The sequence below is a fragment of the Salmo salar genome, chromosome 03, assembly GCF_965601325.2.
Source record: "Salmo salar chromosome 03, fSalSal1, whole genome shotgun sequence".
Lineage (NCBI taxonomy): Eukaryota > Metazoa > Chordata > Actinopteri > Salmoniformes > Salmonidae > Salmo > Salmo salar.
The window spans coordinates 53,298,058-53,309,675 of NC_138293.1; the positions used below are offsets into that span (position 1 = coordinate 53,298,058).

At 43.5% G+C, this 11,618-nt stretch overlaps 1 protein-coding gene across 2 annotated transcripts; it reads left to right on the forward strand.

Moving 5' to 3' along the window:
* The first annotated feature begins 6,334 nt into the window (after window positions 1-6,334).
* pax10 (paired box 10) lies at window positions 6,335-11,309 on the forward strand. Of its 2 annotated transcripts, none has more exons than XM_014192303.3 (8): window positions 6,335-6,693; window positions 8,289-8,437; window positions 8,951-9,118; window positions 9,277-9,359; window positions 9,578-9,734; window positions 9,849-9,919; window positions 10,138-10,279; window positions 10,421-11,309. In XM_014192303.3, the coding sequence occupies exons 2-8, from the start codon at window positions 8,350-8,352 to the stop codon at window positions 10,486-10,488; spliced, it is 777 nt and encodes a 258-aa protein (XP_014047778.2). In that variant the 5' UTR covers window positions 6,335-6,693; window positions 8,289-8,349; the 3' UTR covers window positions 10,489-11,309. The 2 variants fall into 2 exon arrangements, with proteins under 2 accessions (XP_014047778.2, XP_014047777.2); XM_014192302.3 differs by having other exon boundaries at window positions 6,350-6,693; window positions 8,286-8,437.
* The last annotated feature ends 309 nt before the right edge of the window (window positions 11,310-11,618 follow it).

An 11,618-nucleotide genomic window follows, 5' to 3' on the forward strand; every position in this document is an offset into this window, starting at 1 on the left:
GGCCCAGATCCCGTCATTTGCATGAAGAGACGGCAGAGAAAAAGGGGCCTTAGAATTTGTAGACAATCGAATAAATCCCCACTTCCTTTCATTCTGCTAGCAAACATGCAATCTTTGGAAAATAAAATTGACGATTTACGCTGAAGATTAAACTATTCTTCTGACACCGCCAGGACCTCTATACCAGGCGGTGTCAGAGGAAGGCCCTAAAAATTGTCAAAGACTCCAGCCACCCTAGTCATAGACTGTTCTCTCTGCTACCGCACAGCAAGCGGTACCGGAGCACCAAGTCTAGGTCCAAGATGCTTCTAAACAGCTTCTACCCCCAAGCCATAAGACTCCTGAACATCAAATCAAATGGCCATAGTCACTTTAATAACTCTACCTACATGTACATATTACCTCAACTAACCGGTGCCCCCGTACATTGACTCTGTACCGGTACCGCCGTATATAGTCTCGCTATTGTTATTTTACTGCTGCTCTTTAATCACTTGTTACTTTTATTTCTCATTCTTATTCCTTTTTTTAACTGCATTGTTGGTTAGGAGCTCGTAAGTAAGCATTTCACTGTAATGTCTACACCTGTTGTATTCGGCGCATGTGACTAATAAAATTTGATTTGATTAGTACTGTTATTTGAGTGAATTCTGTAAAAGTGGGACTCTTTTTGCATTTACGTCTCCTGTAACCTCTTCAGCGATCTATCTAACATATTAGCCCAATACATGATACATTTCTGAAATACTCAGATGTTTCCTAATCACACAGAATTGAATTGAATTGTCATTGGGGTACAATTGGGACTATAATAATGGTGTCCCAGTTATTTTAGCCTGCTGTCCCAGTCTACCAAATGCGAACTGAAAATATGCTTTTGACTCACTGTACAGAAATGGGTGTGTCATCCCTCCTGTCAATATGATATCAACATAGCTTTTTTGGTGATTAGGAAACTTCTTGAGGATTTCAGAAATGTATCGTGCTGGGCTAATATTTTGGATAGATGTCGAAAGAGGTTATAGCAGACGGAAATGCAAAAAGTGTCGCACTTATTCCGAATTGATCCTACTTAATTGTGTTATTTAGGCCTACTTCATTTGATTATTTACGCAATTGTGTAATTTACTTCATTTGTCCTTTCTTGAGTTTTTCTCATAAACTCATAGAAATAGAAAGACCTTCTCACAACATTCTGGGAATGGAACCAATTTGCTATCTTAGTTAACAGGAATCCATTAGTTCTCAGTGTTGGACTCCTCAGTCAGGACAATGGTTGACAGCAGGTGTTGCTATTATTGGATAGTTTTACACAGGATGTTGCTGAACGACACAGTTAAGACTTTCTCATCCCCTCCTCTAACCATACCTTTTTATTATGTCCTCTCTCTCTCTCTCTCTCTCTCTCTCTCTCCTCTCTCTCTCTCTCTCTCTCTCTCTCTCCCTCTCTCGCTCTCTTTCGTCGTCTCTTTCTCTCTCTTTCCCTCTAATTCAAACTCGTTTTCTCTGTTTCTTTCTCCTTTCTCTTACTATCTCCCTATCTCACACATACCCTGCCTGCCTCTTTTTCCCTCCGCTCGGTTTCATTCTCTCGTCTGTCTTTCCCTTTCCGTCTCTCTCTCCCTCTCTTTCTCTTTTGCTCTCCTCTCTCGCTCCTCTCTTCCCTCGCCTAAGGCAGTGTGTCTAGTTCCATGGAGCAATTGAAGGTGACAGGGGCAGTGAGAGAGGAGGGGAGAGGGAGGGATGGAGGGAGGACGTGCCACAGTGCCTGGGGGCACACAACAGCAAAGAGATGGAGAGAGGAGGAAGAGAGAGAGAGGAAAGAAGGAAAGACAAAAGCAAGGAAGAGGAGGGGAAGAGTGAATTGAGTGGGGGAAATTGACATAAAGTGAGAGAGATGGATATAGAAATGAATATTTCATAATCAATGTAGCCCCTCCCCTTTTATGGAAATTCACAGAGTTAATAGAGTCACGAAAGGGAAAAGGACACACACACACAGACACACAACCGCACGCACACGTAAGCTCGTGTGTTTTGTTTTAAGGACTTGATATTAATTTGTCCCGGCATGGTTGCTATGGTGACCTCCATCCCCCTCCCCCCAGCAGTGAAAAAGAGAGAGAGGGAGAGAGAGCGAGAGAGAGAGGGTGACAGGGATGAACTAACAAGAGACTGAAAAAATGTGCCCTAAAGCTGCACGCATACTCAAGTAACACACATACACACAAGCATACACATATACAGTACACACACTCAGGGCCGGCTCTAGCCTTTTGGGCCCCCCCCACATCACGGGCAAAAGTGATTAACAAAATCAACGGTGGCCCCCTGGAGGTCAGGGCCCCTGGGCAAGTGCCCTGCGTGACCAGTCGGTATTCGGCCATGATTACTACAAGTTTAGATAGCTGGCAAGACAAAAGTATGTGGACACCCATTCAAATTAGTGGATTTGGCTATTTCAGCCACACCTGTTGCTGACAGGTGTATAAAATCGAGCACACAGCCATGCAATCTCCATAGACAAACATTGGCTGTAGAATGGCCTTACTGAAGAGCTCAGTGACTTTCAACAAGACACCCTCTTAGGATGGCACCTTACCAACAAGTCAGTTTGTCAAATGTCTACCCTGCTAGAGCTGTCCCAGTTAAATTTAAGCGCTGTTATTGTGGAAACGTCTAGGCGCAACAACAACTCAGCTGCGAAGTGGTAGACAGATTCTGTGCTTCCAGCTTTGTTGCAATAGTTTGAGGAAGGCCCTTTCCTCTTTCAGCATGACAATTCCCCGTGCACAAAGCGAGGTACATACAGAAATGGTTTGTCAAGATCGATGTGGAAGAACTTGACTGGCCTGCAGAGCCCTGACCTCAACCCCAACAAACACCTTTTGGAAGAATTGGAACGACTGTGAGGCAGGCCTAATCGCCCAACATCAGTGCCCAACCTCACTAATGCTCTTGTGGCTGAATGGAATCAAGTCCTTGCAGCAATGTTCCAACATCTAGTGGAAAGCCTTCCCAGAAGAATGGAGGCTGTTATAGCAGCAAAGGAGGGACCAACTCCATATTAATGCCCATGATTTTGAAATTAGATGTTCAACGAGCAGGTGTCCACATACTCTGGGTCATGTAGTGTATATACTGAACAAAAATATAAACATAACATGCAACAGTTTCTAAGATTTTACTGAGTTACAGTTCATATAAGGAAATCAGTCAATTGATCCCGCAGGTGAAGAAGCCGGATGTGGAGGTCCTGGGCTGGCGTGGTTACACGTCGTTTGCAGTTGTGAGGCCGGTTGTGAGTACTGCCAAATTCTCTAAAACGATGTTGGAGGCGGCCAGGATCCCGGAGTCACCTCTTCACTGTTGACTTTGAGACTGGTGTTTTACGTGTACTATTTAATGAAGCTGCCAGTTGATGACTTGTGAGGCATCTGTTTCTCAAACTACGTAGACACTCTAATGTACTTGTTCTCTTGCTCAGTTGTGCATGGGGGCCTCCCACTCCTCTTTCTATTCTGGTTAGAGCCAGTTTGCGCTGTTCTGTGAAGGGAGTAGTACACAGCATTGTACGAGATCTTCAGTTTCTTGGCAATTTCTCGCATGGAATAGCCTTCATTTCTCAGAACAATAATAGAGTGACGAGTTTCAGAAGAAAGTCATTTGTTTCTTGCCATTTTGAGCCTTTAATCGAACCCACAAATGCTGATTCTCCAGATACTCAACTCGTCTAAAGAAGGCCAGTTTTATTGCTTCTTTAATCAGAACAACAGTTTTCAGTTGTGCTAACATAATTGCAAAAGGGGTTTCTAATGATCAATTAGCCTTTTAAAATGATAAACTTGGATTAGCTAACACAACGTGCTATTGGAACACAGGAGTGATGGTTGCTGATAATGGGCCTCTGTATTTCTTACCAATTTGATGTTATTTTAATGGACAATTGTTTTAACTTTCTTTCAAAAACAAGGACATTTCTAAGTGACCCCAAACTTATATATATATATATATATTTAGGGGGGGTTGGGGGGCCCCCTAGTGGCTTGGGGCCCTAAGTGACTGCTTATGCAGCTTATGCCTGGAGCCTGCCCTGCACACACTTGTGCATACAGGCATACACACAAGATACAGTGTACATGTATGCCCATAAACTCACTCATACAAAGACAGGATGCATAGAAACATCTAAAACACATTTACAGAGATATCTTATATTCTTGCTTCATTGTTTCTGGAAAACAAAATCCCTTATTTTTATGTCATCTACATCTTACCTCAGATTATTCTCTGTAGCCAGCGACAGAGAGAGAATGACAGAGAGAGAGAGGAAGTTTAGAAGGGAGGGAGCGAGAGAGCGCAGTTTTGTCAACCGGAAATAAAACATGTTGGCACCCTCCTTCTCCTTCTCCTCTACCTCCCCCCTCCTCCCATCTCTCTCTCCCTGTCTCTCGCTCTCTCTTCCTCATGCCCTCCCTGTCCCCCTTTCTTCTTCTTCTTCTAATCTTATAGTCATACTTAAGTCCTCTTGTTTTTTCTCTAGTCTTTATAATAATAACATGAACTTCCTCGTTCCATTCTCTCTCTGTGTTCTAGAAGTAGTTGTTCTTGAAGTAGTTGTGCACTTCTGTTAAGGTTTGAGTCAGTTGTATTTCAATTCAATCAATTCAGGTGATTAGAACATTTTAATTCAAGACTTGAAAACTCATCCTCATTGAAAGTAAATTTAGGCACTTCCTGAATTAAAATGGAATTGACCCCAACCTTGTGTGTTACAAAAATCATTCAATCCAGTCTACCTCCCAAAATTTTTGTTTGTAGTGTAGTTTTTAGAATATCAGGCAAAAGGTGCTGTATTATGACTGTAAAACATAGTGAGCTCTCTAATTGTATTCATTTAACTAGGCAAGTCAGTTAAGAACAAATTCTTATTTACAAATTACGGCCAAACCCTAACCCGGATGACGCTGGACCAATTGTATGCCGCCCTATGGGACTCCCAATCATGGACGGTTGTGATACAGCCTGGAATCGAACCAGGGTCTGTCGTGACGCCTCTAGCACTGAGATGCAGTGCCTTAGACTGCTGCGCCACTCAGGAGCCCAGAATATCAGCAGACACCAAAAGACTAAAGAGGGATAACTGGGATTTGAGTAATAGAGTTCTCCTCAATACATAGCCACTATATTCTATTGTATTACAGATATATTACACCAAAGGACTCAACATTAGTTTGCTCAAACTGTAGATGCATTCTCTCTTCTCATTTTTGTAGTGTCAAGGACTCTCTAGTTCTCTGGGCTAATCCAATGAAATATGCAAATGTGGTGTCACGAGTGACAAAGTGCAGTCAGAGAGAAACCAAGCCAAACATGCCGTAGCACGCGTATTTGGCAGCTTGTACTGTGTAGGGTGTGTGTATGTGGGGAGGGGCCTCACGTCGTAGTCTGTAAGGATAGCGACTGACCAAGTTGGTGTGTGAGGGTGTCACTGGTGTGTGAGGGTGTCACTGGTGTGTGTGTGTGTGTGTGTGTGTGTGTGTGTGTGTGTGTGTGTGTGTGTGTGTGTGTGTGTGTGTGTGTGTGTGTGTGTGTGTGTGTGTGTGTGTGTGTGTGTGTGTGTGTGTAAAAAACAAGTACTGTGTATGAAAGTGTATACCTCAAAGTGTTTGTACTATGGCTGTAACTGTGTGTTCCTAGAATGCGACCCTTGGTTTCATATCTGCACATGTAAATGTATGCAGTTTCTCTCGAAAGAGCCAGAACTGGGCCAGTGGTCTCTCTCTCCCTGTCCTCTGTATCCGAAAGGTCAGAGTTTCTCTCTACAGGCCAAACCCTTTGGAACACTATAAGGCCAAACACATTTCAGTTTTAAAGCTTTACCTACGGTGTTATGAATGGCTTATACGCCTGTATTAAGTAGGTTGTTGTTCATAGACCGTTTATATATCATTTGTTATATATTTATTAACAAGTAAATACCGGTTCCTGTCTAAAAACATTCAGTACAAGGACATGTAACCTTATAGATCATGAGTAATATGGCTTTTACATAAAATGGGTACACTACTGAATAATGTTTAGAAGCCATCCTTCAAATAAAGTGTTACTAGGCCTTGTTTTGAAATTGATATAGGTGATCGTCATCCTCCCTTCATCCTTCACCCTCCCTTCGCGTTTCTTTCATTCTCTCCATACCTTTACCAGCCCTCCCTCCATCTTCCCCTCGTCTCTCTCTCTCTCTCTCTCTCTCATTCTCTGTCTCTCTGTCTCTCTCTCTCCATCACCCCTTTTCCTGGCATTAAGTCCAGACCTGACACTGACACTGAGTCTGTGTGTCATCCTTCTCTTCCTCCCTCCCCCTCCTTCTCTCTCCCTCTCTCTCCCTCTCCCTCTCTATCCATCGCTCCGAGGACCAGAGTGCCTGCAGACTTGTTTCTCTCTCCCTGGCCCACTCCCCCCTCCCTCGCCTCCTCTCTTTCGCTCTGTCTAACTCTCTCCATCTCTACTCTGGCTCGCCTCCCTGCTCTCTCTTTCTCTTTGCACACACAGTCAACAAAAGCGAGGTCAGAGGAGAGGGATGAGGGTATAACGAAAGAGAGGAAGAGGAGGAAGAGCGAAACCTTGGAAGCAGTGGAAAGACTAGAGAAGCATCAAGTTTGGAAAACCATTGGCATCTTCTCTCTTGAGGAGGTGAGTGTCCTTTCACTAAACTTGTCAACCAACATCAATGTTGGGGGAGAAAGAGACAGACACAGACAGAGACCAAAAAAGAGAACAAGACAAATTTGAACGAAACAAATAGGAACTATTTATGACAGATAGTGAGAGGTATAGCAAAAGTACCAACTGGACTAGAGAGGGTGGAACCACACGGAACCGCACAGAACCAAGACAACTTGATCTTTGACTTGACGTAGAGATACGGAAAGGCACTGTGAGGCAAACAGGTAGAGATACACACCGCTAGCAAGATTCAGAGAACTAGCTCTCACTCGCTGATGCTTCAGGGTTTCTCCACTTCTTCTGTTAATGTATAACCTTTACCCACTTTACTTTGTTTGCATTCAAGCTATGTATTCAAGCTAATAACGTTTTATGAAATCTGCCTGTCCGGTGTCTTATGCTTATAACTGGTATGGCTGTATGCTGGTTGTGATGCCTGGTTGTAGTCATAGTTGGGAGTCCGTCAATGCGCAGCACGCTCACAACTTTTGAATAAAAGGACAAGGCAGGATTTATTTATACTAATTGTCTCGTCCCCATGTATTCCAGTCTCAATCATAATCACTGATGAACGGATCAATGAATCAACTGTAAAATGTAGAGTGAAGTGTATAGTGTTAGAGCATATTTTGCCACACAAACAAGATAATGTGTGTCCAGTGTTGTGAGTTGTTAGTCTCTTCCATCATTACTGTATTAGGGCCTATTGTTGTGTATTTTTCCAAAAGTCCGTTGAGTGTTTAGTTGTTCTATTTCTCTATCAGCATGTGTCATTAGAGTATAGTTACAGTATTAATGACAGTATTGTGAGTATTTCTGCTCCAATTCTCTGTATACCGGTATCACTATCATACGTAGTCAGTGTGTATTTTTGTATGTACTTTTGTCTCTCCTTTCAGTGTACCATATTAAGGTGAAGTTAGGTTTAAGGTTAGAGTAATGTGGTGTTGTGAGTGTATTCCCCCTTTCTCTGTGTATTACAGGTGTAGCCAGTGTTGTGTGTAATTCTGCTCCCCTGTATCACTAGTATCTCTTTAGTGTTGTGCATGCATATTTCCGCTCCCCTTCTGTCTGTGTGTGCATCATAGTCAGAGTGTGTATAATAATGTGTGTAATGTTACATCTACATTGTGACTGTGTATCATTAGTGTAGTTAGTATCTGGGGTTGTGTTCTGCCTGTGTGGTTAATGGTAGCTGACAGTGTTACTCTCTCCTCTCATGCGTGTGTGTATAGTCAGTGTCAGAGTGGAGGGAATGTAGCTCCTAATTACTGAGTGTGTTTGTAATGAACTCCCCGTGTGTCGCCGTGGGAGGCTAATGCACAATCGTCTGTCTGTCTGTCTGTCTGTCTGTCTGTCTGTCTGTCTGTCTGTCTGTCTGTCTGTCTGTCTGTCTGTCTGTCTGTCTGTCTGTCTGTCTGTCTGTCTGTCTGTCTGTCTGTCTGTCTGTCTGTCTGTCTGTCTGTCTCTCCAAATGTATGTACCCTATCACTTATTTCCTTTACCTTTCTCTCCTCTTCCTCCCCCTCTCTTTATCTCCTCCTCCCTCTGTCTTCCAGTAGTTCTGATCTGTGTTCTTATTGGAGGAGAGAAGTAAGAGGTCAGAGGTGAAGGGGAAGTGTTATGTGTGAGAAACTCAGCATGCTGAATCTACAGAACACCTCCAGCTGGACTGGGCCAAACAACTGGTACCATCAACCAACACAGCACGGTACAGATAGGAAACAGAGGTGGGGTGTGTGTGTGTGTGTGTGTGTGTGTGTGTGTGTGTGTGTGTGTGTGTGTGTGTGTGTGTGTGTGACTCGTGGAGTCAGCTTAGGGTGAGCTGGAGAATCTTCCACATGACTGAGCAGAAACAGTGTGCCAACAGCTACAAAACACACACACACACACACACCACACACACCACACACACACACCACACACACACACACACACACACACACACACACACACACACACACACACACACACACACACACACACACACACACACACACACACAGAGAGAGAGAGAGAAGTGATACACACACCTACAGTGACAGAGTGCACAAACACAAAACAGTGAAATGCATACGTACATGTGGAGATACGGAGAATGCATAAACACTTGTTACACTCAGGCAGACAATAACGGTGGACACACAAACACACACATTTCACCAAGAAAAGAGTTTCAATTGTCCTTCTGTTCTAGAACAATCTCTCTCCCCCTTTCCATTAGATGGCTGTGTGGGGGATGACGTGAGCGTGCGGATGGTGGGAGGAGGAGAAGGAGTGCAAAGAGAGAGGGATGAGGTAGAGGACGCCCAGCATCACCTCCAGCTGAAGAGAAAGCTCCAGAGGAATCGCACCAGTTTCACCCAGGAGCAGATTGACGCGCTGGAGAAAGGTCTAACCCCAGCCCCAGGCTTCAGTTGAGGCCTGTGGAGATTCAATTAAATTACAGTAATAAACATGAAGGAAAAGCTACATTTAATGCCATGGGAATGTGTGTGTGTGTTAATGTGAACCATTGTGGGCTTCTTGACACATTTTTCTCCACCTCAGAGTTTGAACGGACACATTACCCAGATGTCTTTGCCAGAGAGAGATTGGCAGCTAAAATCGACCTTCCAGAGGCTCGCATTCAGGTAACCAACCGTTCACTCTGTCTGTCTGTTTAAACCTCTTCTCTTTATTCTTATCCTTTACTCCCCCTAGTGGCCAGATTAGAGTATGGCAGCTACCAAAGTAGTATCTGAGCTGTTCTCAAACCAGTCCTCTGTGACCACCAGTTTTCACATATTTGTTATATTCCAACACAAACACACCTGAATGGTTACAGTTTGGTTGATTGATTGATTGACAGGTGTGGTTTTCCAATCGGCGAGCTAAATGGAGGAGGGAGGAGAAGTTGCGCAATCAGAAGAGGTCAGGGGGCGGGACTTCCTGTTCTCAGGCACATGCCCCCCTCAGCACCTCCTTCAACACAGGTGTCTATCACTCTCACCATGGTAACAGCTCAGGTTAGAAACCATATTTTGTTCAATATGTTTGTAGGTGTACAAGTGTGTGTGTATGTGTGTGTATTACTGTATACAATATTATTTTAAAACATATTTCTGTGTTTCTTGATGAAGCTTCGATGCACAGTCGCAGTGACAACTCTCTCTCAAGCTACGGCTCTCTCTCAGTCTTCTCCAATATGCAGGTAAATTCAACAAATGTTTTATTTTTTGCAGTGCTATGAACCCCATGGTGTCCATTGTTAACATGATTATTGGTCCTTCATTTTGAACCAAAACTTTCACTGAATCTTTGTTCTGTCTCATCAATCTTATCACTGGTTAACAATCTTCTCTCTTTTCTCTTCCTGCATGTCCTGTTACTGTCCCTCTCTCCTCTTCTCTTTGATCTCTCTCTCTCCAGTCGTTGCCCCCCCAGTCCACTCCCTCTTACCCCTGCATGCTCCCTCCCTCCCCCTCTCCTCCCCCCCTGCCCCGGAAGTTTGACTCCCTCTCTTACCCCTCTCCTCACCTACCTCCCCCTCACTCTGCCAGCTCCAACACAGGTGAGTCTCTGCAGCATGTGTGCATGTGTGTCTGTGAAGATCTAGTATTTAGTTTAGGTACCACTTTGCTAACTCATCCTTCTTCGCGTTGTCTCTCTCTCTTTGTCTCTCTCTCTCTGTCTGTCTTTGTCTCTCTCCCAGGATATCTCTCTCCTGGTGTGTCGGGTAGTGAGCAGGACTTAGGTCAGTACTGGACCAGACTCCAGTGAGAATAACACAGTTACGGCATGACACTAGACCACCACCAAACCTGCCAGTATCTGAAGATCCACCTATTCTCTGTGACAGACTAAGATACCCAAACACCCAATCCGTTACAATCCAAAGCGATTACAATCAGTCATTCTAATAATGACAAAAACGACCAAAAAAAGTATCAATGACCTGCCACAGCCAATAACAATCATGGATGGCCTTGGAACCACCAATGACAATCTAGTACGGGCCTGAAGCAGCCAATGACAATCAAGAATTGGTACTGGACTATTAATTACAATTAAGCTTGATCTCAGCGCACAATGCAATCAAATGATGAACTGGAGCTGGATCCCTGCAGATTCACTCACTCATTCACTCACTCATTCACTCACTCACTCCTTTTGATGTTTGTTCAGATCAAACAGACAATCAAGCATTGAAATGAAATCACCAATCATAGTCAAGCATGGATTTAATTTAACCAATGACAGTCGAGCAGGGATTAATGTAACCAATGACCTAGGAGAGTTTAAGACAATCAAAAACCAATACTAGTGAATAAGGATGTTACTGTGATGCCATATTTTTGTCCTCCTCTCTCCATTCCTTTCTTTCAATCTGACTTTTGCAATCTTACCCCTCATCTGTACATTTAGCACTGTGTGTGTGCGTGCGTGTGTGCGTGTGTGTACGTGCAGACATGAGGGAGTGTTTGTATGTGTGTAGTTGCATTTTGTGTATGTGTGTGTCTTTAAACTGCTAATCATTTTAGTGTATTCCCTTTTTGTGAAACTGTTTGAACCAAGAATAAAATTCTAAATGTGAAACTAAACAATGCCTGTTATTTAACAGTAATTTATCACTAATAAGAGGGCTAGCTTGATTCATGTAAGAGTTGGAATGTGCATTGCTTATATTTTGAAATAAGTGAATTTACACCACATATACTGTACAAACAGGGAAATAATGGCTGGAATGGGGGGAATCCTGAGGTAGCTTTCTTTCTGAACACAAAACGACTTTGGCTAATTTAAATGTGAGATTATTTATCAAATCTTCAGTAACATGACGTGTATTATATGGCCTTTAGCTTTTGTTTATTTCTCACTCTGTCACTGAGCAGGAGCATTTCCTGCCTATG

Bases quoted from the DNA above. Each gene is read 5' to 3' on its own strand.
- pax10 (XM_014192303.3), top strand. From the start codon at position 8,350: ATGTGTGAGAAACTCAGCATGCTGAATCTACAGAACACCTCCAGCTGG. The intron at 8,438-8,950 runs GTACAGATAGGA...CCTTTCCATTAG, and splicing joins CCATCAACCAACACAGCACG to ATGGCTGTGTGGGGGATGAC. The intron at 9,735-9,848 runs GTTAGAAACCAT...TTCTTGATGAAG, and splicing joins TCACCATGGTAACAGCTCAG to CTTCGATGCACAGTCGCAGT.